This window comes from Acanthaster planci, linkage group LG09 (genome assembly GCF_054643075.1).
Source record: "Acanthaster planci isolate LZ-2023a linkage group LG09, COTS_SCS, whole genome shotgun sequence".
Classification (NCBI taxonomy): Eukaryota; Metazoa; Echinodermata; class Asteroidea; order Valvatida; family Acanthasteridae; genus Acanthaster; species Acanthaster planci.
The window spans coordinates 14,293,662-14,320,511 of record NC_141785.1 but is presented as its reverse complement, the minus strand read 5'-3'; the positions used below and the strand labels follow the sequence as shown (position 1 = coordinate 14,320,511).

General features: G+C 39.8%; 1 protein-coding gene across 1 annotated transcript in view; it reads left to right on the top strand.

The window, feature by feature from the left end:
• The window catches only part of trappc11 (trafficking protein particle complex 11), a 35,323-nt gene extending 8,745 nt beyond the window's left edge, over positions 1 to 26,578 (top strand). Inside the window, 25 exon segments of the mRNA XM_022248178.2 lie at positions 2,421 to 2,635; positions 3,120 to 3,193; positions 4,264 to 4,360; positions 4,724 to 4,857; positions 5,309 to 5,450; positions 7,121 to 7,261; positions 7,263 to 7,292; positions 9,567 to 9,645; positions 9,846 to 9,900; positions 10,626 to 10,706; positions 11,003 to 11,067; positions 11,371 to 11,432; positions 11,906 to 12,114; positions 13,568 to 13,799; positions 14,402 to 14,586; positions 15,069 to 15,194; positions 16,144 to 16,193; positions 16,658 to 16,752; positions 19,642 to 19,839; positions 20,427 to 20,534; positions 21,166 to 21,214; positions 21,824 to 21,932; positions 22,380 to 22,605; positions 23,456 to 23,623; positions 23,869 to 26,578. Of these exon segments, the coding sequence (XP_022103870.2) occupies positions 2,421 to 2,635; positions 3,120 to 3,193; positions 4,264 to 4,360; positions 4,724 to 4,857; positions 5,309 to 5,450; positions 7,121 to 7,261; positions 7,263 to 7,292; positions 9,567 to 9,645; positions 9,846 to 9,900; positions 10,626 to 10,706; positions 11,003 to 11,067; positions 11,371 to 11,432; positions 11,906 to 12,114; positions 13,568 to 13,799; positions 14,402 to 14,586; positions 15,069 to 15,194; positions 16,144 to 16,193; positions 16,658 to 16,752; positions 19,642 to 19,839; positions 20,427 to 20,534; positions 21,166 to 21,214; positions 21,824 to 21,932; positions 22,380 to 22,605; positions 23,456 to 23,623; positions 23,869 to 23,889 (2,951 nt within the window). The 3' untranslated portion in view covers positions 23,890 to 26,578.
• Positions 26,579 to 26,850: the final 272 nt, after the last annotated feature.

The window sequence follows — 26,850 nt, the reverse complement described above, 5'->3', positions numbered from 1 at the left end:
GACGCACCCGAATCTTCAACTTGAGATTTTGGGGGAATTCCAAAAAATCCAACAGAGCCTACCACCTTCCCGTACAACACAGTCAAGAAAATCCTGACTGAGAGGTTCAGTATACCCGAGACAGAAATCGAGGTGGCTCATCGCAATGGTCGGTGCCCGAAATCAACATCGGCAAAGCCCTCAAACATCATCACCAGATTTCTCTAGCGGTCCGAGCATCAGGCCGTTCTGATTGGAATGAAATGCAAGCTTACCAGCACGGGAATATTCGTTCTGCAAGATCTGCCAGCTGCTAATGTTGCTAAAAATAGATCCCTCCAAGACATCCCTCCAATGAAGCACAAAGCCGGTCAGCATGCTGTGTTCTGGAATGACCAGCTCTACATTCAAAGCACAAAGCATATCGGCTCGACTTCCCAATAAAATAGAATTTTAGCATTCTGTGCTTCGTAATTTATCCTAAATTAATGTCCTATGATATGAATTACTGATTTTCTGGCCACTCTCATTCAGTTTCTACATTATTCATGTATTACCCAAGTTGATTCTTTTTCAACATTGTTTTGTGAAATTCTTGTGCTTTTCTCAGCTCAATGTGTATACATGTACCTACATGTATCTGTTGATTTGTTTACAATCACCACAGCTACATAAATTAACTTTCCCCATGTATTGGTACCTAAAGTCCACATCTGGCTTAACCGATTTACCCTTAAAGAAGACTAGATGCCTATTGTTACCACTCATCGTTGCAGTGCATGTGCTGCTAGGCTAGCCCCAGAAATCTTGCAAAAATTTTCATGCATCACTAGCCTATTACAGCTGTGATGGTGCATGTAGCTGGTCAATGTAACACATGCAGTAAATCAGTGAACAAGTCTGATTTACATGTAAACGATCACTTTGGAACATGTAAGGAAGGCTTTTCTTATATATTACCCTTGAATCATCTTCTACCTCAGGAATTTGATTTAGCAATTTATGAGTTTAAAAGTGATACTACCATTCCTTTTGTAATGCACGGTTGCTGGAAGTAACAATCTCAATCTAGACATGAGTCATTATATTACTAACCATGTGACTTTGGATTACCTCTTGCCCAACCAATTTGTTGAAAAGTACCGATTGACCAGTTGTCAAAACACAGTTTCATTTTTTCATCAAAATGTTTGAAGTCTTACCAAAATTTTGATCAAATATCAGACTTCATAAATACTCTGAACTTTCAGTTCCAAGTACTCTGGATTTGAATATAAAGGAGTATTCATGCATTAAGAAAAATAGACAAAGTAGGACTGGTGGCTGTGTAGCAATCTATGTTCATGATTCCTTAAACTTCTCACTCCGTAATGATCTATCATTGAGACAAAGTAGGACTGGTGGCTGTTTAGCAATCTATGTTCATGATTCCTTAAACTTCTCACTCTGTAATGATCTATCATTGAGACAAAGTAGGACTGGTGGCTGTGTAGCAATCTATGTTCATGATTCCTTAAACTTCTCACTCCGTAATGATCTATCATTGAGACAAAGTAGGACTGGTGGCTGTGTAGCAATCTATGTTCATGATTCCTTAAACTTCTCACTCCGTAATGATCTATCATTGAGACAAAGTAGGACTGGTGGCTGTGTAGCAATCTATGTTCATGATTCCTTAAACTTCTCACTCCGTAATGATCTATCATTGAGACAAAGTAGGACTGGTGGCTGTGTAGCAATCTATGTTCATGATTCCTTTAACTTCTCACTCCGCAATGATCTATCATTGAGACAAAGTAGGACTGGTGGCTGTGTAGCAATCTATGTTCATAATTCCTTAAACTTCTCACTCCGTAATGATCTATCATTGAGACAAAGTAGGACTGGTGGCTGTGTAGCAATCTATGTTCATGATTCCTTAAACTTCTCACTCCGTAATGATCTATCATTGAGACAAAGTAGGACTGGTGGCTGTGTAGCAATCTATGTTCATGATTCCTTAAACTTCTCACTCCGTAATGATCTATCATTGAGTTGCTCTGATTGTTATTCACTGTTGATTGAAATTCTTCGCACTGAAGGTAAAAATATCATTGTTGGAATAATTTATAGATCGCCTTGTTTTAATACTAATGAATTTGTCAATCTTTTCGACAAATTTTTTAAAAGCATATAAAAGTAGTTTACCTGTGCTTGTTTGTCACTGCAGGCTCTGTTTTTGGACATTGGCAAAGATTTGTACATGGGCGATACGAAGCTACCCGAATAAGGATGTTCAAACAGGAATGCGTTTTCCTTTGGCTTCCTCCTAGGAACTTGTTTGTCAACTGAGTTCCATCACTTTGGGGTGTTAAAATGGACTGTCTACCCTCATCACTTTGTGGAGCTATGTGTTAAATGGATTGTCCACCCGTACATGTTACATTTGTATATTTTCTCAGGGGAAGATGTGATAGCAGCTGAGCGAGCAGCAGCCCTGTGCGCAGCTTGTGAGCTCTCTGCAAAGTCCCTCTTTGTCCTGCCCTGTGTGGACCATCTGCTGGGTTACACCATCAGGCTGGAGAATGCTTTCTACGAGCTGACCCAGGGGTACTACCACACTGAGGCCAGGCGGGTCAAAGCTCATCGGGAGTTCCTCAATAGAACCACTCATCAGGTATGGAAAGACTTGGTCACATCTCCTTCACTTTCCCTCTCTGTCCAAAGGGCAAGAATGTTTAGAGTGCTTGGAACTTCCAGTGGGAACTCACTTCTCAAATCTGGAATATACAGTGTTCCATTGGAAACAAAAAATTGACTAAATGGCCCTTTGCTGTGGAGGATACTTAAACAACAAAGTTTTTCTCCGTGGGCGACATTCTACTTTCCTACAAAAAGTTTTTCAAATGAAATGTGGATGCGTATTCTAAAACTCTAAAATTTGCGACTCCCCCATAGCCGGAGAACAAAAAAACACCATCTGGCAGTTTGCATACACAGGGATGGAGCTTATTTGCCCTGAGGTACAGCAGGCAGATGTGTTTACATGCTGAAGCCATATTCTTTGTACTCACACTGAGGTCTGAGAAGCCTTTGAGATCAATCAACTGTATTCCTCACCTCTCTCTTTCTTGTTCTCAACACTGTCCTAATTTCAACAGTTGCTGTTTGTGCGCCATGCCTTCAAGTTTGCATTCTTCAGTGAGCTTAAACAGGACACCCATGGCGCGCTCAAGTAAGTTCTGACCAAACGCTGACGGCAGGTAGTCAGAGTACAGATATGCAGAGCACAAGTCTCAGTTTTGTTGGTTTGAAATCCTATCCCAAACAAATCTTATTGCACTGAGTAGGCCTGTCTAAACTTGGGTGGTGTTCAAAGACCAACTCCAACGATGCTAATTTTTCTCATATTGAATCCTATTCAAAAGAGCCAAGTCTAATAAAAGTGGCACATTGGCACATACTGTATTAATATCCCCCTTGCAATACATGTTGTTGTGTTAATGAAACATAGTTTTTGAACCCAGTTTTTCTGTGAGTCCAGTCCGGTATTGTAAAAATGGACAAGTCGTCACGACTCATAAACATCTTATGAATATTGATTTCTGTGATGCAATTAATACCATGGAGAGAAAATACAGTGCATGTACTTTAGGCTTGCATAGCACGCGTAGCTGCGGACGACAGCACAAACTTGAATAATCTCTCATTCTTCGGAAACTCAAAGAATTTAAATCCCGGATCTTTTGCAGAATTTCTAGTGCATCCACCAATGGCACACAATTTCGGCAGCACAAACTCTAAGGAAAAGAGATAATGCAGCACAGTAGTCGCAGCAAACAGATCTATCACTGGGACATTGTACGTGGTACATGCACATGTAGCTCCATGTTCATATACATGTACATTTGTGGCGGAACCACTCATTCCTCGGATACCAGTTTCAATGTTTTCTCCGGTATTGCATCATACAAATTTCGTTTTCTCAGCAGTGCTGCTAGCTGTCAGATTGTGGAAATTTTTCATTAAACCTGAAGACAGGGTTCAAAAGTTTCGGCAAAATTACACAAATACAGACGCAATGCAGACATGATTTGGTAATGAATATGTGATTTATTACACACTTAACACAACTGTTTATTTTCAAAACTTTTAAAACATTGGAATTGGTCATTAAAAAAGATGTTTAAGAAGTCCTGCACAAGCTATTACAGGAGGTGATTAGAAATTAGAAGTGTAGCTTGAAGCATTTCACTGAATGCAAGACTGCCTTCACAGTTCAGAGTTATTTTCATCTGAGTGCAGACAGTACAAGGCTGCATACACACACCTGACAGAGCTCAGAGCACATGACACCAACATGCTGGAGATCAAGACTATTGCCGGATTCATCAACTACAAGGTTTAAGAAACAATATATTTAACTTGAATATTACATTTTATACAACAATGTCTTAACAGCCATGAAGTCACAATGCTTCTGTATAATGAGAGGAAGACAATAGACAAATATCAGATGTTAGTCCTAGTTCTTTCCACAAAGGACATCTGAAGCCCCGTTTTTTTACTGTAATTGTTTTGTCAGTTAAACAGAAGTTTGATATACCGGTACCTGTCTGCATTTTTCAGTTGTCCCTCGATGAAAAGAACTTGTTCAAATCTTGGAAGGTGTGAAATCTCAAAGTGAAATCTCTCCAGTCAGTCTGCCAGTCATATCTTGCACTTAAACAGCAGTGTTCTGATGATTTTCATGTTTGTTTCCCAGGTTTGCCGTCTGAGCTTCTTTCACAACACTCCTTTGGATGCCATCAGTCAGTTCCGCAAGCATGTAGACCTGTTCAAGAACAAGATAGGCTGCCATGAGCTAGCCTTTGAGCACTCAGCCTGGATGTCCAAACAGTAAGTCGCCAGTTGAGCTTGGCAGGTTTCATGCCCATCTTGCTGAAACTAAGGGTTAAGTTGAGGAAAGATAGTGTTTAGGCGAAAGTGCAGTTTCATCCTTTCAGTTAAAACTAAATTAGGCCATAGGAATGTATGAAGTTGGACTTCTTTGGATAAAAATCAAACTGGTATTCCTGTAAGTCTTTATGTGTCCCAAAATCAACTAAACAAATCTGTGATTTTTATAGAGATTTGTGAAGTGGGTTACATGGAGATTTTGTTTTGTTTCATCTTTGAAGTGCAATTTACATGAAATGTTTGATGTTTTTTTTCTCTTTGTGGTGCTGAGAATTTTGTGCCATCGTTCTGCATACAGTGATCCGTTCTCTCCAAAATTTTGAGCTTTTGTGGGAGACTTCTCAGATCAGACCCAGATCAGTTCTTAATATAACCACCTCTGTCCCACCAGATTCAGCATATTTGGGGAGTTATTTGAGGAGGCCATCAAGTTGGGCTTGACAGCGATCCAGACCCAACACCCCGGTTTCTACTACCAGCAGGCTGCCAACCATGCCATCGCCAGAAAGCAGCTCTGTCGAGGCCTCTGCCATGTAAGTTAGCCCTAGTTAATTCTCAAGTTCACAAGTTGATAGCCAAGTGAATAGAGATTTTTTGTCTTTTTATAGGACAAATCAATAAAATATAAAAACTTATTGTGCCTTGCCCCAAGCCTAATTTTGTGTACATCATCCTGTACATTGTATTGTTTGAATTTTTTTTTGGTATGAGATGGACGGCTCTTGTGTGTTTGTATTTCAACAACCAGCTGCTTCACTACTCAATCATAGTGCTGTTATGTAATATTGACGTGCACATGTACATGTGCAGTATTAATCTGACTTAGTACCTGACTAACTAATTTTTGGTTTGGCCTAAACACCCTACTCATCATGGCACGAGGTCAATATAAAGTCTCGGGACTGCAGTTTGTGAGTGAACAATCACCTTAAACCTGGGGTAACTCTTTCTTGAACCACCATGTAGGACTCTGCTAATGGGGTAGACATTGTGCTTATGTGTGTAGTACTTCATTTTGGGCATACTCTTTGTAATAGTAATATCCAACTGCCTCATTGCTTACTACATGGTTCACCAGGTACGCAGTGAGGAATGTAATTGCTTACTTAGCAAGAAGTAAATTACTAGCCAAAACCTACATGTACATTGCTTTCAGCTATTTACTGATGACTTTCTCTTGGCAAATATTGTAACGGAATCCATGAAGGACCCCGATAACAAACATGGGATCAAAGAAAATAACTGAGATGTATGATACTTGCCCAACTTGCCAATCTGCAGAAATCTTTCAGCGGCTTATTTATTTTCTTTAAAAAAAAAAGTAAACAAAATCAAGTAATTAATCACACAGGAATATGGCTATAGAGATAACAAATTAACTACAAGTAGTTGCTCCCTGCACCATGCAGGGTGCAATGACATTAAATATGCACCTGCACATGCTGGCCATTTTAAGTCACACACATGTGAACACGTGAAGACAAACTACCCAGACCTCAAACCAAAAAGCGGGCGACGCCCTCCCCCCAGGAATGGACCTGTAACAGAAAAATACCCTGGCCACATGCACAAGAGCATAGCAATCCAGATATAAGGAATGGCTGGAGCGGAGTATCCCAAGTTTTTGTTAAAGTTTTTGCATAAACATACCACGGTCTAGAGTACTACCACTTATGGGCATAGTGGCCTTTCCTTACTGATAAAGTCATTTTTGTCCAAATTCAACTTTAGATATATCCAAAGTTGGCAACGCCTAATTTGAAATCCCATCGACACACACATGTTTTAGAACTTCTAGTTTATGTTTGTAGTCAAGTTTTTGCACAGCCAATCAAATTTTTGCAGCATTTAAGAAAAGTACCCCATAACGTGGAAACACCCATACGATCCGTTGCAGGCTGCTAGAACAAGCCTTGTGGTTGGTCAGATTGTACAAGATTTGTGATGTACATGTAATAGGCCAACTAAATATGGTAATACCCCTGACTGATTTCTAAGCTCGTTAGATGATAAATCTCAAAAAGTCACAACTTTTTGCTTTCGAAGCACCAAATCATCTTGAGTTTTGAGCAAAAAACCAGGAACACTCATGAGTTTGGATGAAATTTCCCTCATCTGACTGAAGCCAGTTTTTTCAAGAAATACAAGTACATGTACCGGTACCAGTAGCATCTCAATTACTGGCAAATGGTCCTCATTACAGGCTGCCACAGCCATGCCAGCTTCCAACCCTTTAGAGGATGCAGACAGTCTAGAATTTTTTGGTCAGCGTCCGTGGAGGCTGGGTCACCAGAGCATTGACCCACCGGATCCTCAGATGGAGAGAGAAGGCTTTCTTGCCCTGCCGTAATCTGGAGTCACAGGTGGATCACTTGGTGAGTACCAATACGTGCTTTATCTTGAGTCACAGGTTGACCACTCGATGAGGTAATAATAATAATATAATTTATGCTTGCATTTCACACTATAAGTCTTAAAACGTTTCACAACGCTAGGGCTCGCAGTTCAACTTTTGGGAACGCTGCCATTTTGGCTTCAAGAAATCGGACATTTTGAGGGGCACAGCAGCTAGTGACAGGGGCAACAAGGCCAACAGTTTCTACAAAGGAAAAACACCGAGGCCAAAGATATTCCGCAAAACAAATTTTGAAACTGGAAAAATGAAAAATGGCGTTTTTTCTGTGCTTGAGCTATCAAGTTTAAATATATTATAACCCAGTAATCACTCCCCAAATTTCTTATGACAAAACATCATATTACAGGATGGAAAAAAAGCACATTTTCTGATGAAGGATTTCTTAATTCAGGGAAAATTAATTCACACAAGAGAATTCTGGGGAATTAAACCATAGATTAAACAGAGAGAACATGTTTTGTTTTCACATATCCTTTTTGCAAGTTTAGCAATCACATTCCCCAGTGCCGTAAAGCTGACTAACCCATTACCCCATGTAAGAATCAGTTACATTTGTGTAGTTGAGAATGCTGCAAAACAATAACTGTGCTTAGTGATAACCATGAACACATGACACCATAGATAAAATCACATAAGTCTGTATCCGCCCGTGTACGGCGGCACATGTGAGACTACCATGCGTAGATGCCATGTTGATCGGTCACCGGGTGCACATGCCCAGCGGTGGCCATTCAGAAAATCATGGTCCACTTCATCGCTCGCTGGTCAAATGTGCTCATGCTCTAAACCTCAATCTTTTGTACTGGAAAGCCTCTAAAACTCTTCTTGAAAAAAATCTCATTTTTAGCAGATCAAAACTTGCAGAAAACTTCAGGTTTTTTTCGTGGAACTTTCAATGAGGAGTTCGGGCACTTCAAACCCTATCAATTCATGCAAAAAAGCAATGAAAATATTATGGTCCCTGCAGGTTAGAAATCAATTTTACTGCATTGTGTCTTCAGGGAGTCTGGTGACCATGTTTTTGTGCACAAAAATGATCCATGCACACAACGCGTGTGCAGTAACCCATTTATGTCTATAACATGTTTCACTTTGGGTCTTTCCCATCAATTCAGAATTTTCTGAATAACTTATCATGGTTATGCACGGAGCAGCGGGAAAAGCTGTACATGTAAACAAATTGGTTTCCGTAGCACCTGTTACAAATGTTACTCTGTTGGGCAGGGCGTAATTGATGAAAAATACAGAAACTTATGGTACTTTTTCTACAGTAGAAATGACCGCGTATTTTACGTTCTGCATGAGGTTTTATGCTGCCTATTTTGATTAAATTTCCAAGTGGGGAAGTGCATATCTGTATACACCAATACACATGTTACCCAAACCCCTGAATAATGATTTTTCACGATTAATTAGTAAAGGTATAGGTACGATATATAACTTTGTTACAGTTAAAATAAAATCAGATGATGTCAACACTACACACACAGTCGGTAAAACCAAGCAAACTCAAAGTTAACATCTTTTTCAAAAGGAAAGTCTTCAGTTGTGATTTAAAAGTCCCTAAGTTGTCAATATTTCTAAGAAAAATTCTTAACCTGTTTCTCAGCAATGGGGCGTAAACAATGAAAGCATGATCTCCAGAAGTCCTGCTAGGCTTTTGGCAAATAACTGGACACTTAAGTTTTAATGCGGCGCAACTTTTAATTTGAATGTTAGAGGAAGGTACCATTAACAGTCTCGGAGGTACTGTGGTGCTGACCTGCCATGGTGAATGAGTTTGAAAAAATGCAGAGAACCTTACATTTAACTTGTAACATAATTGGGAGCCGGTGTAATTCCTGAAGTATGGGTGTCATGTGTCATATCTGCATGGCGGTCATTTTGTCTCCCTGTAACCAGTCATGCAGCAGCATTCTGAATACCGGTATGTTAAAAGTTTCTTAAACTGATAATCATACAGTCCAAAAAATAAGCTGTTGCAGTAATCCAGTCAAGAAGTAACAAATGCATGTACATGTACTGGAATGAGTTTTTCAGTATTTGAGTAGCAAACAGGTGCTCTATCTTGTGTCATAGCTGGACTTAGTAGCAAACAGGTGTTTTTCTGTACTCATAGGTGGACATCTCTTTTATTTTTTTCCCGTATTGTCAGTAAAGTGTTATTTTCTAAACATCTTTTCATTGAGACTGATCCATTTGTTTTGTGACTTGACTTTCTCTGGTCACACAGTGGATTATCATACCATTGTTGAGCAGTGCAGTTGCCCAGTTTAAGAAGTACAAGTCAGCACGGATGAAGCGCTATCTCAGTAAGTTACCCATTGGTTCTTGGGGCACATGTACACTTCTTTGAACAATTGAGTTATGTGTGTTTTGGATTGTGTATTGTGTTTGGGTTTTTTGTATGGTCAGTTCTTCCCCTGGTCATTTTCCTTTTCAATCAATCATTATTTTACCATTGTTCCATCACACTGAAACAAGTTAACATTCATTTTTTTTACCCATGTAGTGGTTCAAATGGGGGAGGAGTACTACCATGCCAAGGACTACAGCAAGGCGCTCACGTAAGTCAGATTAAACAGAACATATGAATATCATTGAGTGAAATGAGGCCCAAATAGTGGTCAGACAAGATACATTTAGGATGTTCAAGTTTGTGTTTTCCAAATTCATCAGACATGTACATGTAGCAAGGTTACATGAGAATGCACACGGTTCAACTGTCATTAGCACAAAAACAAGAGTTGAAATGTCAACGGGATTTCACTTTGGGACTTTTACCTTTGTAGTTTTCTCGGGACATTTTGTCCAAATGCATCTGCTTTTGGTCGGACAAATACCAAAAGTGAACTGAATATGTTAAATGTCTGACCTTAATCTGTGCTCTTCATATCATTCTGAAGTCACTCTTGGCCCATGTTTGACAAAGTACCCATGTTTGACAAAGTACCCATGCAGCACCTTAAAGTATAAAACTTCCCTGAAACTAAAACTCACTTAGATTGTTCAAAATCCACATTCAGGATTGAGGATGGTAGAGTCCTACCACTCTTAATTTGCGTGGAATGCTATGTCCCTAGAAAGTTGAATTTTTTCTGTAAAAATGAAAGATTTCTATCAATGTCAGAAGATTCATATTAAAATTACCCCAGCTGTTGAAACCTTAATGTTTTGGAGCCACATCAGCTTTAAATGCTGGAGAAGAATTTTACTGACAACCCTGATCTCATCCTGCAGACTTCTTCTTTCACTTGGTTCCTTTTTATCCTGCCCAAATCAAATGCTGTAGGCTACTTGGTCGCGTGACCTGGGACTACCGCCTAGAACGATGGTGGCCACTGCTGACGTCCATATTGGGAACATCACTGAGGTAAGTCCAAGAAAAGCTTATTTATCAATCTTCTTTCGATATCAAACTGTAACCACACACAGTTGCCTAACTAAAGGAAATTACTGGCCTAAATATTTCCCTTTTTGAATGATGCTGAGTGCTGCTTACCATTTCTCTCTTTCCCCTTTTGTATTCCTTCAAACCTCACCTGTACCAATCCCGAAATTTCCAGTGTCGTTTTCAATGATTGAACTGAAAACCATATTCAAAGTTAGTAGGTTTAACCATTGTATTGATGTATAACTCACCGTTACAAGTTCCCCTGTTTGTCTTAGGTGTGCGTACTTGGTAGCTAGTATAGAAGAGTATGTCACCATCTGCCTGGAGCTTCTTGGGAGATGTATCCTTTCAAATTTTTTTTGGGGGGGGGCATCAAAATGTCCCTATAAAGTTAGCAGTAAACACTTTTCGATTACTGAATACAGATATGTCTAAGGTTTGGATGATTTTGGTTATAATATCTTTCGATGACAAGTTCATTTCCAAGATGTACATGTAATTGACAGCACAAATTTATAGTGACTTTTTTACGTTGTTCATTTAAAGGGATTCTTCACACTAGCAGTTAGAGCTTTAAGTAAAAGTGTCCATGATTGCCAAAAGAATTTTATAGGGGAAGCCTTAACTGAAGATTGTAAACCAGATTCCCAGAGTAGTCCAGAGGAGAGGACAAGGGTCCAGATGAACCTGATTCGAGTTCTTTCAGTAAGACTTTAAGTTTTTGTCTTGAAAAGTTCAAGTTGTAAACTGGAATGGTAGTTTACAAATTGCCACGATTTAATATTATAAGTATTGCTTATGCAGATGTATGTCAAAGAGATGGTTTTGTAATAATCCTTTGAATCAGTTATCTTCATAGAGGATAATTCCGAACACAAATAATACCAATATAGTGTAACAGGTAGCACCGTTACATTTTATTTACCCTATCATTTTTGGTCAAACTAGGCTGAGGCTAGTGACAGTGTGGTAAATTTCCAGTTTGGCATGGAATTGCCATGAAGTTAAATTTCATATCACTTGATGAAGTGGAAGTTGTGGAACCTGATTACGCGATAGCGTTTGCTTTCTAAAATATGTTTTGGGAATTAGCTTTATTGCTCAGCTCCTATTTAAAAAGGCAGCAAGATTTTGAAAGTTTGGAGGTGTGTGAAATCAACTCGTTCCCCACCCTTCAGAACAATTCACCAGAGCCTGAGCCAGGCTGTGCACCAGATGCCGTGGAGCAAGCACGCCACCTCTGGAAGACAATGTGTAGTCCGCAGAGCACCCCCAAGGCATTTCGAGTGGAAATGCGTAATCTGGTACCCTTCGTCGAATGCAAGGCTCGTTTTACTAGCCCTCGTTTCGCTGCTGATGAGCTGGTCAGCTTAGAAGTTTGTCTGAGGTACATTTTAATACTTTGAATGCAACTCTTAAAACTTTGAAAGACCCATGTGCTTCACTTATTTCTGACCCCATGGGTTATATATGCAATCCGTATTAAAATTAGAAGATCCAAAATTGTTAAGTTTTTTCTTCAAGGTCATTATTGTGATGTACACCTGGGTACCCGCCCATCGATATCAAAGCCTGGTTTCCCTTTTTTGGGTGGGGTACCTGTAAAAAAAATTGAAAAAATCCTCGTATAAATTCTCTGTGAACTTTAATTGTGAAGGGCTGAATTGCTGAACAATCTCCATGCTTCTAAAAACCCTGCCCAACATTTACAACTGTGGTTTAGAGATCAATAGAGCTAGTTTTGTTACTCACTCCACCCCTTGTAATACCAAACCTCTGAACACCAGACCGAAGGAATTTCGTCTTCTGAGGTGGCTGCGCCATTGATGTTCGAAAAAAGAGCCCTGTTTCAGGCACATGATCTGCCAGGATTGTGTGCAATGCTGTTTGTTAACCACTTCGAGCCGGGGGCATTCATAAATGTTGATTCTGCTGGGCTGGAGTATTTTTCCTTTTTTTTCTGTTTTCAAAATTCTTTAATATGCATATCTTCATTTACTGGACACTTACACCCACACGAATGACCGTCTGGTTTCTGCTCTAAACCGACAGACAGCATCTATTGATGCCCGAGTATTTCAGCCAGGCCTGCCACCTTGTAAAAAAGCCCAGATTGTGCGGTGTTACGTAATTTTCTTTTGTTCCCAAACCTGGCACAGTGCACTGCGGACGTTTTTCAATAGGGGCCAAATTAGCTTGCAGCAGTGCTGTGTGGCTTATTGCTGCGGTGGTAATCAGCTCGCACTAAATGCCACAAACAGTGGTATACTGTTTCAAAAAAATGCTAGATTATTTCTGCTATTGACAGTGAAAAATGTTGGTAATTCCCAGCAGCCTGGTCTTTTGTTGCAAGGCCGAGTTCCTTTTTTTTTTTGATTTCGGACACCCTGGCTGTGCATATAAAGAATACGTGTCCGAAACCAGGCTCCCCAGTAGCAAGTGGTTAATGTGTTCTTTCTATTTTAAGAGTACCCGGTATAGACATCAAACGAGTACCCGGTTCCGAAAATACCCATAAATGCACACCCCTATTGTCATGTAGGTGGTTTTGGAAAAAAATGGACGTTTGGAGAGTGGTGACATTGTGGATGTCAAAGATGACGTGGTTGAACATTATTTGCATTGGCCCTAACCTGTCAACACCCATTGTGGTTCTTATCCAACAAAGACCCACATCAAGTCTGCCAAATTCCATCACACCATGGTTGCTGGTCTCACTTTGCTTCCTTTTCAAAGCAAAAAGCTACACTCTTGTCAAAACTGGTCTTCCACAGTATGTACATGTACATAGCAGTTTAGTTTTAACACCGTCATCATTTTTCTATCTGCTTTGTGCCCAGGCCCTCTTGCCAGTTCTCCATTCAATTCTCCAAACTGGCCATGTAGTTGAGTAACCAGGCTTACAATGCCTAATGCATCATCACTGATGGACAACCTCTGTCCTATGTCGAGGGCTTGGCCCCAACAGCTGATTTGGAGTCCCATGGCAACCTGTATCTCATGCCAGGCAAGGTCAAGCAACATAAGTTCAAGTTTGCTGTCTTGCCTGAGGATGTGGGTCGAAAACTGGAGGTAATATCTGTTATTTATAGTATATAGGACCCAAATTCAGGGCTAATGTTTGATTTCATGTTCAGATTAACAGATGGGAAAAATGCAAAAAAGCAATATCTGATGTGCCTGTTCCTTTTTGAAAACGGTAATGGTATGTCTCCTCTTGGAGAAGTTTGGTTCTGAGGAGAACTTGTAAACTCAGTTTTTTCAACAGTGGGATCTGTTCATCTTCAGAAGTTGTCTGCGGTATGTACAACACAAGTGAGGGACACAGACATTGCGCTACAACAAATGTTACTGTGCTCCTGAAATTTTAAAGTTGTGGCCAATGAGTACTCATTCGGGTACAATGAAAAAAGTGTGGTACTGAGAATTTTACCTACAGAGTTTGAGCTTGTTCGACGAGAGTTTTGGAGACGGTGCCTCCCAAGCCTTTTTCCTTGCTTGTTTGTATTTGAATGGACTTTCTGTGGATTGTGATACACAGAGCCCTAAGCTCATGATGTATTGAGCATGCACTTTGCAAAGTTAAGAGACTACATATAGTGTTTTTTTCTCACAAGAAATGCAAAATTGAGCCGGCCCTTGCAACACTTAGTATTCTTCATTCCACTTTATAGATTTCCTCCATCTGCCTCTCCCTCGGTGATGAGGCCAATGCAAGATGTGCTGTTCTCTACTGGCAGGGAGGTGGGGCTGATGCAGCCTCACTCATGAATATTCATGAGGTGGTGACTTATACACGAGGTCCACCTAAGCCAGACCAGCTAGTGTGGGAGAGGATTAACATTGAGCAGACTACCAGGTAATCAAACCTTCTGGCGGAATCAAACATTTCCTGCAGTTTTACTTCAGAAGCAATATTGCACCAAACCCCAAAATTATGCTATATGATCATGGACAAACAGTATCTTTGCATTTGCTGAAGTCCACTTCAAGTGAATAACTGACTAAGGAGTGCCCTGTGTTGTCTAGTCCCATTTGCCATGAAGTTGAAGCAGTAAGTCAGTAATGAGACAAGACTGTTGTCTCAAGCTGTCAGCCGACTCTTATACAGTGTATGTGTGGTATATACCTGCTAATTGATCGTAGTCTGAAGGTGGAGATGCTTATCTCTTTCTCATTTAGTGGTTAAATTTTCATAAAAATTGTGTAAGCTGTGGTACATAACAAGTCATTGAAGCTGTATGAAAATTCTGATCAGTATTAAAAAGCATTTTGTATGATCTCAACCCCTGTTCTAGCAATTGAAGTCCTTGTTTACATCTAGCAATTTGTTCTCAACAGTGTGCATCCACGGCCTGCACGCGTTCACATTGAGCTGGATCATCAGCCTCCCTGTCTTGTCAACGAGTACTACTGCATGAAGGTGGCGATAACCAACAACGAAGAAGAAGCCATCACACAGCCTACGTATGTAATCATGGGGGTTAAAAGACTATGCCACTTAAATTCAGTGTCCAATTTGTGGAGGGGCGTAAGCACATATATGTTTGCTTAGCAAAGAGAGACGTTGTCCAGCACAGATGGGTTACCAGCCAAAATGTTGCAATGTGTGTTAGTAGTGACTGGTCCCGGCTGGTTTTCAGTCAGCCAGCTTGGTGGCATGTTCTGCAAGCCTGTCTATGAGATGGGACCAGGAAAAGATTTTGAAATGCTGTGAACGTCTGAGTCCAACCTATTTGGCTATGGCTAGGTCTAGCATGTCTGCCTATGGAAGCCACTAGCCAGCCATTGTGGCTACTTCACATGGACTTAGATGTTATTGGCCATCCAAGATCGCTTTGATCACAAAGAGGGTTGTGTATTTTAATGACATGACATTTAATCAACCATTTGTGGGCAATTGACAAGTTTTCCCTGCCCCCCCAAAAAAAGAATTCATTACTGTACTGTTCAAGTTTCATCTCATATATTGGTTTATGTATGTTGATACACTGTTGAGTTAACATTGCCTAGTGCATACAGATGCTTGTACTAATGACCGCTTACATCATTAGCATTGTTACAATTAAGGCTTCTGAAGACTGTTACAGGACCATACAAGACCATCACAAGGCCGACACATGACATACAGTCTGAATTCGAGTCACAAACTATTCAAATGGCCTGCAACAAAAGTATTCCTTTGTCATTATTCTCCCTTTTACTTTTAATTGTCATGTGATTGCCCCGTGATGGTCTCAACTACAAAATCAACCCTTTGTACACCTGCTTAAAAAGCAACGTATTCTGGCTTGTCAAATAATGAAGAACAGATGAGTTGGTGGAGTATAGGCAGATGAAGGGAAAGTGACTAGGTCCTGTATGTCCCAAGTGTTTATTTCAAAGAAGTTTGCTCAACTGTTGTTTGCTCAACCAGAATGTCCGTCGGATTGCAAGAAGGACAGGATGCAAGTTTGGAGAAGAGTAGTAAGTCATTTGGGATAAAACTGACAGTAGAGGTGAAATATTACAAAAATGAGGTTATCTACCCCAACCTATTAAGATTTTGCCCAAAGGCAACATCTTGTTTTGCAGCATTTTAATGGGTTCCCATTGTTTCAAATGGGATTTGGTCAGCACAGTCAACAAAGAAAGTGCCATAGGATTACTTCACCATTGGATTTTGATGGACCCAGGAATGCTCTGAGAAAAGTACTTTGTAGGTAGAGATAGCCAGCTTAAATACATTTGCGAGTTTGAACTAGTAAGTTCATCCTCTCAACAAATAGTTCAAGTTGCCATTATTGCAACTATTTTAATAAAATTTGCAATGTTTAGCTGTTTGGGTGCTGTGTGGAGATCTCAAAAGTGAACAATACCAGTCTGGTATGAGAATTTGAATCACCAGATCTCCCCAACTGATTGTGCTTATGGTGTGTTTGTACCACCAGCTGAAATCAGCTTGGACCCAGACGCTTTCCTGAAGACGACTTGTCCTGGAAGGATTAAGAACATTGCGCTTGGGACCATGAAGCAATCCAATAAGGTACTGCGGAATTTATGTGAGGAAACAATGAGTTCAAAAACGCTTAGATTATGTATGAGTAGACGTCAGCATCATTTCAGAGGAATTTTATTAAAAAAAACAGTACAATAGCTTTTCATATTTCAAGGTTGTTTTTACAAATTAGGGAACATTCATGTGTACAACTTTTATCAACTCATTGAGATCTACTGTATTTTCACTTAGTTCAAAACTATTTTGATGTTTTTCTCACTGATTTGTCCTGTTGTGGGCTAATTACTAACTTGTGACTTGGTGTTTGTCTGGCTCCTGTTTTGTGGGGCTGCCTAATTTATTGATTGGCCTAGAAGTGATCGGTTACATGTGCTGGTCCCCTGTTGATATTTGCTTAACAAGAATATTAAGTAAGCAGTATTTAAGAAACTTATAAGCTATATGAAAGTAGGCCCTGCTGGAAAACCATGCGGGTCGCTTTAATCAGTTTGTTTTAATACAAACCTTTAAATGCATGTTTGTGTCTCAGTTAACCTTATTTTCAGTTTTTGTTTCACAATTTCAAAGGGCAGGGTTCAAATTTAACAGTGGTCCACTGGCCCGGGGCCACTGAAAATTAATCAGGCCACTGCATTCTCCAAAAATGACTGCCCAGTGGGACAATGTTCATTTGAGGAACATTGCAACATATTTAAAACTTTCGCCACACTTTATGACTTGTGTCTCAAATCGCTGGCGCAGCACTTTCGAGTTCACAGTATAATTCCACTGTCTGCACGGCCTAATTACCTGCTATAATGCGCCAGGCTCGTGTGGCACACACGTAGCACGTTGCACAGTTGTTCATACACGTTTCAAATGACCTGAGTACTGATATGTTGGCTGGTATCATTTTCCAACAAATTTAACGTTATTTCCCACAGACACCAATGAAACCTTTACAGTTTATGTGGTGTTGAGTCTGCATCGGGCTGATTGTCAAGTATAAGCAATGTAACCTCAAATTAAATTTATGAAAACAAAAAATAGATATAGGTCTATAGACAACAAATCAAATTCTGGGAATTATCTTGTAGAAATCTTCCTGTGACATTTTTTTTATGTACAGCTGTAGAGTTGTGTGTGTATAGTGAATTGTACAATGCTATTTTGACCGGGATGCATGGACTGGTTGCCACATTACCTTTATGCCTTCTTTGGCAGTGGTGCAGCGCAGCGGGAACCAGTGAAGCCTTGCTTCCATGCATCGAACAATATTGTGTGCGTGTTTTCACCACTGCGATAGCAAAATCCGAAAGGAACTTGTCAATATAACGGAACTTTCTTTCCAAAGGTTGCAAATGTAAGCAAGCAAACAAAAAATACATGCATTTAGATGTGAAAAAATTGCTGAGAAGTGTTTTTGTGAACACAGGATTTTTTCCCTTTTTTTTCATTCAATTTTTTTAATTTGTTTTTCTAACTTACCAATATAAATTTTGTAGTCATGCCAAAAATTTAGGATCAGTCACGTAACCAAAAGCAATTTTTTGGTGGCCTCAAAAAGTGCATTTAAATCCCGCCAAGGTGGCCAATCAGCTGTTTTAGTAGAGAAGTTCGACTGTCGCAAATGGGCATATGTGATGGGTCTGATCAATTTCATTACATGTACTCAACCCAGGGCATCAAATTTTCATGAGGGCCAGTGCAGTGCACTTCCCACTGGCCCTGCAGCCCACCCATAGATTGAAGTCAGTTTCGACTCCTGAAGGGTATTTTACTGCCTGTTTGATTTTTATGCTAATGATATTTCCATATTCACGAGCAAAACTGTGATGTCATCCAGGGAAGAAGCCTCAATATTACTTTGGGTTGCCCTTACAAAAGTCCTGCAGTTTTGTAGATTTTTGTAGAGATGAACTCGGTTTGCTTTTCTTTGCTGCTTCAAATATGTGCGTAGCAATAAGCAAGCATCGATCCTTTTCTCAGAAATGTCAGTAAGGAAATTCTGGGTTTATAAATTGAACAGAAAAGCCTGTGCACTGAACTCTGTCTTCCGTAGATAACTTCACAGCAACATCGCCCTCACTTGTCCAAGACAGCAGTGTTACTTTTAATTGTATTAAAAGGAGCATTTCTCCATACATTTAACCAATCTATTTTTATTATTGTTCTTATTGTTTTAACCAGATGGAGAGCCCCTCGAAAAAAACCATGTTTCTTTTGAGTAATCCTGTGGGAGCTGGTTAAATACTGTTTATTCGTCTTTTGTTTGTCTTATGTATTCTCTCTCTCTCTTGTACACTTTGTTATTGTATTACGTGAAATGTTGATCGCGAAAAATGAAATAAATGAAATGAAAGTAGGAAGGTAAGGCCAAACAAAAAATATAGCTGTGTTTCCGGTTACCTGATCCAACCTAGAAAATCATGCGGAACCTATATCTTTTTATTCACCAAATCAATAAAATATAAAACTTATGGTGCCTTGCCCCAAACCCAATTTTGTGTACATCGTCCTGAACATTGTATTGTTTTAATTTTTCTTTTTGGGAATGAAATGGACGGCTCTTGTGTGTTTGTATTTCAACAACCAGCTGCTTTACTACTCAATCACAGTGCTGATATGTTATATTGGCATGCACATGTACAGTATTAATCTGATTTACTACCTGTGCCTCTTTGGTAAAAAAGTTTTACCCAACCAACCGCCTTAATTTATTTTTCAGTGTAATAGGAAACACAACTTATTTTTTGTTTGGCCTAAAAGAGTTTTTGTATCTTAAAGATGAATACAACGTTGACGAAAAAGTGTGTTTAAGAAAAATTCATTGCAGCTACACTTTAAGGAAACTTTGTTAACATAGATTGCTACAGACAAGTTTCTGTTACACGTTCAGTGTGTTACTGTCAAATGCTTCAATTCTTTACCACTCAGGTTGAGAAGACGGTATACATGCGCTGTACCCAGCTGGGCAGCCGTGTCATCAGCGTGCGCGTTGTGTACAATGTGGAGGTGAAGATAGCCTCCAGCGACCGGCTGCAGCCAGTATCCTGCACCTGCTACCAGGAGCAGTCTGTCTCCCTGCAGAGCATCCTACCTTTTGATGTCTCCATTCATCTCACCTCCCTTAAAGTTAGTAGATAAAAGAATCCACAATTACCCTAACTGAGTGAAATATAGGATTAACCCGCAGATTGGAACCCAATACCTGCAGCTCCCAGATGTGAATTGGGCCTACTGGGGACAGCATTGTACGGGAGATTTCTGTTCTTTGGATAGGCTGAGCTTTGAGATCTGTTAAGTGCCCCCCCCCCATTTCATGGCACTGCTTAACAGTTAACCGAAGAGTCGTGCTTACTGTAGCAGAAAATTTTGCTTACTGTAAGCACGATGTCATGCCAGTGCTCAGTGTGGTAGAGCTTGCAGTGCGCACACGTACAGATTTCCCTTATTTTGTCAGCAGTGTTTTCCTCCAAGGTAAGCATGTCTTTTGCCACGCTTACTGCTTACAGTCTTTATGAAGTACACAAAATCTCTGGTAGTAGGAAGTTGTGTGCTTAGTGATGCCGTAAAATTAGGCCCTGTCAATGGAAGTATTTGGGCTTAAGCTTTTCTTTGGTCATGTTATGACTGGTTTTGTAAATTGACTGACTTTGTTTAGGCAAAGTCAATGATGGATGGCTTGTACACGTGTATGTATTGTATTTATCTATCGACAGTTCAAGCCTATCGACTATGTGAATTCTGGGAGGTCTTTTCTGCTCATGACAGACATCAGGTGTACCTCCCCTTGGCCTGTTGCCATTTCAAACTCCACCCTCAAATTGGTAAGGATTGCAGTAAAATTGCACTTGTCTTTATAAAAAGTGTCAGTGGTACGTACACATGACATCCAAGTCATGCTCTCTAAATTTTTGTGTTAATTACTCATTGCTTTGCATCAGTGACCGAATACATAACCATGGGTAGTTTGGCATGCTGAAGTTCACGCTGCAATATTTGCTGGATTTATATGAAAATAAGCAACATTTGGATCCATTTCTTGGATTAACTCGAGCCAGCCATAAAATCCTACACCAAGTTTCGTGATATTTTGACGGACTCTGACTGTAGGGTCCAGCTTATGTTGAATAGTTCGTATTGAACTAGATGTTCATAAAATCCTCAGGTAATACTGTATAGATATTAACTTGGAAGGAAACTTAAAAATTAATCCATATTTACAAGGCACGTTTTCATGAGACACAAATGATGAATGTAAACTTCTTTTTTTACAATATTAGGAAATTACCGCGGTCTTTTCAGACCATTCATATTTCAAATCTCGGTTTGATCATCCGTAGCAGTAGAAAATTAATGTTGCCAGTTGTGTGGTCTCATGATTAATAATAGAGTGCTATCCAAATGTCACATCAAAGCATATGCCATTTGCCCACGTATTTCTTGTTGCTTTTGTAGAAGGATGGAGTAAGGCCGACTGACTCTCTAGAATCACAAATCAGCAATGGTGAGTTCCATCAGTTGTCAGTGTCACAGTTGACAAACTCTCTAGATGATAGATAAGCCTGTTGAAAGAAATGACATCGTTCCAGTTATGAAAAGGGGTTGTTGCTTTAGAAAAAGTGTTGTTCACACATGAATAAACTTCTTATGTATCATTTGCCCCACTCCTTTTGGGCATTGATGTTAAGGTGAAATTTTACACTTTCCTCCTACATTCAAACTTAATTTTTTTCATGACCACTCTCATTTTGTAGCAAAGGATTACAAATAAATTTAATAAAGTTGGGTCTTAAAAGCAGAATCCAAGGGTTGTTTTTCTACTTCAAATTATTTCTGAGTCAGAGGTCTGTTGTTACCCTACCTGGATTCTTCATGTAATCATAAAATAGCTTGTGGTAACAGAATTCATGGCTGCATCCAAATCTGTTGTCTAGAGCTAGGACTAGGTCTTCACTTCATTGAAAACATGTGGAGACGTGCTGATGTTAGGCATAACCATAGCCTTAGAAGCCCATGGTTCAATTTGTATTGATCCGCTGGAGAAGCGAAAACATCATCAGTTGCCAGTGTCAGACAAGATGGTTAGGTCATTACTCCATTATTTTTTTCACAGTTGTACTGAAGAACGAGGAGCATGCTAGCGAATGTGTCTGTGTGCAAGCCCCAAGCCACCCTGATAGCGGACTCATTGCCTTGGGAAGCTGTGAGCTGGAATGGAAAAGGTATCTGGATTGTATGTGTTCAGCTGATTACGTCGACTCTTTCCACAAAGTGTACAGTTAAATAAAACGTTTTGCAGTAACTCTTAAGGCCACACAGTTTCAGTCAAAGTGCAGTTAACTGCCACAACTGCTAGAATTCCTTGTCTGTGCTTCCAGCTTGTACATTTAAAGTGTGGCTGTTGGTTACCATTGTGATATATGACCAACCTCGAAAACTACATGTAGCTCCAAAACATTTGGTTATTCTAGTCCAACTATTACAGAAAATTGTGACTTTGATCAGAGTTTTTCAAATCATGGTTGATAATTGTTTTTGATTGTATTAGTTCCTTGATGTCTTCTTGCTTGTCTCTTGCGAGTGTGCTACTCAGCACTCCCTAGACTCACCCCACAGAGAGCAAAAAATGCCTTATGTATTGATTCTTTGATTTTTCCGTCTTCTGACAGGGATTCCATCAATGACAACCTCCCTCCGGTCAAGACGATCCTGCCTCTTCCTGAGGTCAGCATCCAGCCCCTGCCACTGTCCATCGAGACAGATATACCAGCATTTGGCGTGGTACGGTCACCACTGTTGGTCAAGTTCACCATTTCCAATCAGACGTCTGTCGTTCAGGCGATTGAAGCCAGCGTGCAGGCTAGTGAAGCATTCATGTACTCCGGACACAAACTGGTAGGTGATGGAAAGACGCTTTATAACATATTACAGTACCTGTGTTTTATTCATCCCTATGCACTAGTTTATGCTTCAGTCTAGTGTGAATTTGAAGCAAAACATTTGCAGGAGAAATTGATTGTAGCCAATTGTTATCGAATGGAGCAGAAATGGTTGCCATTTACACTGGCAAGTTGCAATGCAGTGACATTCACAGTCATTAATACTAAGCATTTGTAAACTGTGCATGATCTGGACATACAGTATAGTAGTCATGCAAAGGAGCCATTGAAAAGTTAAATATTTAGAATTCCATGTAGAGGTCATTATGTGCACGAGAGAAACCGATTGAAGAGTTGGGCATCTAGGTGGTGAGTGAAAAGGAAGGGGTAATTTACTCCTCTTAAATCATGTGGTAAGAGGTTCCACAGACATAATGCAAAGCTGTGAAATGCATGAATTCTGTAGCCTAAGGGACTTTCAGTAAATTTGTCACAGTTGACGATGTTGCCCCGTAATCCATTCACTTAAAGTATGGACCATCCTTTCATGTAGCTAATCCCTGTCCATCAACCTGTTTAATTGAACATGATGCAATATTCCTTTTTTCCATGGAACATGTGAATCACATTGACTTTCATATTAGTGGGTGTCACTAGTGGGGGGGCTTTCCCCTGCCCTCTGGGAAAAAATTAAGAGGGAAGAAAAGAAAAAAGAATAACAAAATAAAGAATGGATGAAAATCCTCAGTTTACTTGCGAACACCTTAGAATCGGCTCCCATTCCAGTGTTGGTTTGTCCTGAATGCTTTACCACCCTGCATGTACATAACCTAAGGGTAGCCCATCTCTTCTCGCTCCATTTCAAGGTGTTCTTCAGGATCCTTCCTTCCTCCAGTCAGACGCTCTCCTACAACCTCTACCCACTGATAGCCGGCTATGTCCAGCTCCCCGAGCTCCAGTTAACTATCCCACAAGCTCCTACCATGACCAAGGACATTGTAGCCACCATGTTGCCATCACACATCTATATCAAGGTCAGACCCCTCCCCTATATTCTGCTTAAAACCCTACATCGCATACATCACAAAGCATGAACTACGGTCAGACCATAAGTCTAATTTATTCCAACTGCACTTGCATGCAGTACCGTCCCTTGTTAAACCATTGGAATAATCCTGTCATTTACTTTTATCTGTTTGTTGTATTTTTCTCTGCATATAATAATACGCACAATGTTTCCCACCTGTTCGTAACACTTGTATCTTTTCTTGTTTTACAGCCTCAAGGGAAAACCACATGAGTCTGACCTGCAAGCTCATACTTCTGTTTTCTACATCCCTGAAACAACTGTGCAATATAATTTGTATAACTAACCAAGCACAATAGTTACCGAAGCATATACTGAGTTTGGACTTTGAGTTGGAGCAGCAGTGTTGAGACACACAACCTTTCATGGCAAGGCAAGCAGTATCACAACAGAGGCCTTGCGTAGCCATCTTGCAGGGCAGTTCTTTTGTTCTGCGAGGAAACCTCCTTTGTGCATACACTGTGGATCAAAAGCATTGGCCGGCAAGATGCCAGTCATGCAAAGCCTCTATACTGTATTTTGCCAAAAGGACTGAGGCTCCAGTCCGACTGGACTCTGTGCATGAATGAAAGGGGGGGGCACTTGGTTAGTAAGCATCATCTCTTTTTGCCAACACAATGGGTCTCGTGAGTAAGGTACAGAGTACCCATGCGTAATTTTTCATACAAAATGCACAAACCACATCTTTGCATGGGCACAACAACTCAACAGTCATTCCATCCCTAGTGTTGGCCCAAGACTTTCTGTTTGATTATATTTGCCTCCTACACATACATGTACATCCACCCTGTCGCAGTAAAAAAAAAATGCTCGATCAACGGAGGTCACAATTTACCGGATAATGACCCCATTCTGTAGTAACAAATCTATTTTTGGGATGCATTGTTTCCAGTGTAGTGTAAAACTGAACCCTTTTCTCATTTTATTAACAGTCATATATACTCTCATTTCCCTCGTTGTAACCAATTGCCCATTAAAAATCATCCCAGACACGGCATGGCCACCTTCAACAATTAACATAATTATTGTAATTTAGTTTACATGTTTTTGGATTGCCTCTTCTACGATTAATGTTCGGCTGTACATCCATCATAATTGTACCTTCATCATCATAATGGGTCATTAAGACAAATACACTCTGAAACACTTCCTGTAATGATTTTGTGTACTGTTTTGCAATTATGGGTCTTAAATCCTTAAACAGCTGTTGCAATAGGGCTGCCATACGACCTCCAAAACGGTGTCGAAAACGAAATCCGCAATCTGTTGCCGACAGATATTTTCTTCAAAAACCGACTCAAAATTGTTACAACAAAGGTTCATTAATTGATTTGCAACAGCCTGAAGTATGAACAGGATGTCAGCTATGAAAATGAAACTGTGGTCAGGTGCGCAGTGAATGAACGGTGTGCGGGGCTGTAATGTGTGAAATTTGGCAGAACGGGAACAATGTGTACAATGGGATGATGGATTCATAATCTGTTAATAAGATCTCCCTCCCAACAGCTGTGACGGAGCTTGAATAGGAAGAAACCTCCTTTGGTCGTTGGAATTTTCAGACAAAAACAGCTTACATTGATTCCATAGCAATCTGTTCCAGTCTTGCTTTATAGGTGTTTATGTTTTGTCAGATCTGATGATTCATTCTTACATTTGAAACTGAACTTGTATGTACTGTTAATAATCAGTTTAGGAACTACTGCCTGTATTTTATAAAAATGCCAGGATCAACAGTGATCTTGTGTGGGAAGAGTAATTATATGGGCAGGATTTCACCAAATTTTTATTGGGGGGATTGGATTGCAAGGAGGTGAACTGACTGGATTTTGATGAAATGCAGAAGCAGAAATGCTGAATTGAAATGCATTTCAATTTTATTGATGATAGAATGTATCCTTTTGATGTGTACACACACAAACCTGCTTTCCCCTTTTCATTATATTTGTTGTGTTGGAAAGCACTGCATGTAGCTGGAACTTCTCGATAAAATTAATTAATTTTGTCTTACATCTAACAATCTTTAGACATGTGGAATTTTCTAGAGGTGAGAAAAAAGTAATGTAACCATTCAGAGATATTCTACTAGAAATGCATTTAACTCCTCTAACTCTGAACATCTTACATTAGAAAACTAAGAGACGTGTAGTTGTCACGTTCTGTTCCTCTGTAAGTCTATGTAATGAAATTGTAGTAATGTATATGTAAGTTCTGCAACCTGTATGGCATTCCTGAAACTGTGATGTGCATGTTGGAGTTACCATACTGTATGTACAGTACTTTTTTTAAGACTTTGTGTTTATCCAGCCCTATGATTCTTTTCTAGAGTGATACCATTACTCCTGCTTTTTTTTCCATCCCTGTAATCCCTTTTTTAGCCCTCACATCTCCACTCTTCAACTTTGACTACTGTTTCCTTTGATCTTTGCCTTCTCTGGTCTCCCCAGTATTTATCCCTTGTGTTTTGTCCCCCTTGCCTCCATTCCTTGTTCCCACACCCATGTTCCATGTACATGTGCTGTTCATCCTTTTGCCTTTCCCTCCTTCCCTCTCTATTGCCCCCGCCCCCCTCTGTTCATGCATTTCCCACTCTTCTTCAGCCCCGTACTGGTGTTTAAGACTTTTCTAAGTTTAGGATGTGTTTTAATTTTTGTAATGATTATGGTTATTTGTACAATTTATTTGCAAATTATTTCATTCAGAGATTTTATCTATTTCTCATGGATGCCTGTAACTTAGTGGCGGGTAACCGTTGTTGGTCATCAGAAATAAATCAAATCAAATTAATTTAAAGTTAGTGGATAAATGCACTGGTGTAAAGTGTGATCCGAAAGACTTGTACACTTTCTGTAACTACATGTATTAGTTCTTAATAGCAAAATAAACAGCTAGTAGTGAAATATAATGTGGTTGTATCCTCTGTAATTACTTATTCTTTTTGCACATAATGCGGTGTGCTTGGTTTCATATTGCATAGACAATTCAAAAACCAAACATTTAACCGTTCTTTCAATGAATTTCCAAGTTTTGCTCTGTTCCGACTAACATCAATTTAATATGAATTGTCATGACATTTTAGAGGGATCTTTTTAGTTCAAGTGAAAGCATTTGTTGAATGCACATCATTGCAAAATTAAAAAACCAAAAAACAATGAATGAAAAAGCAAAAACAAATGC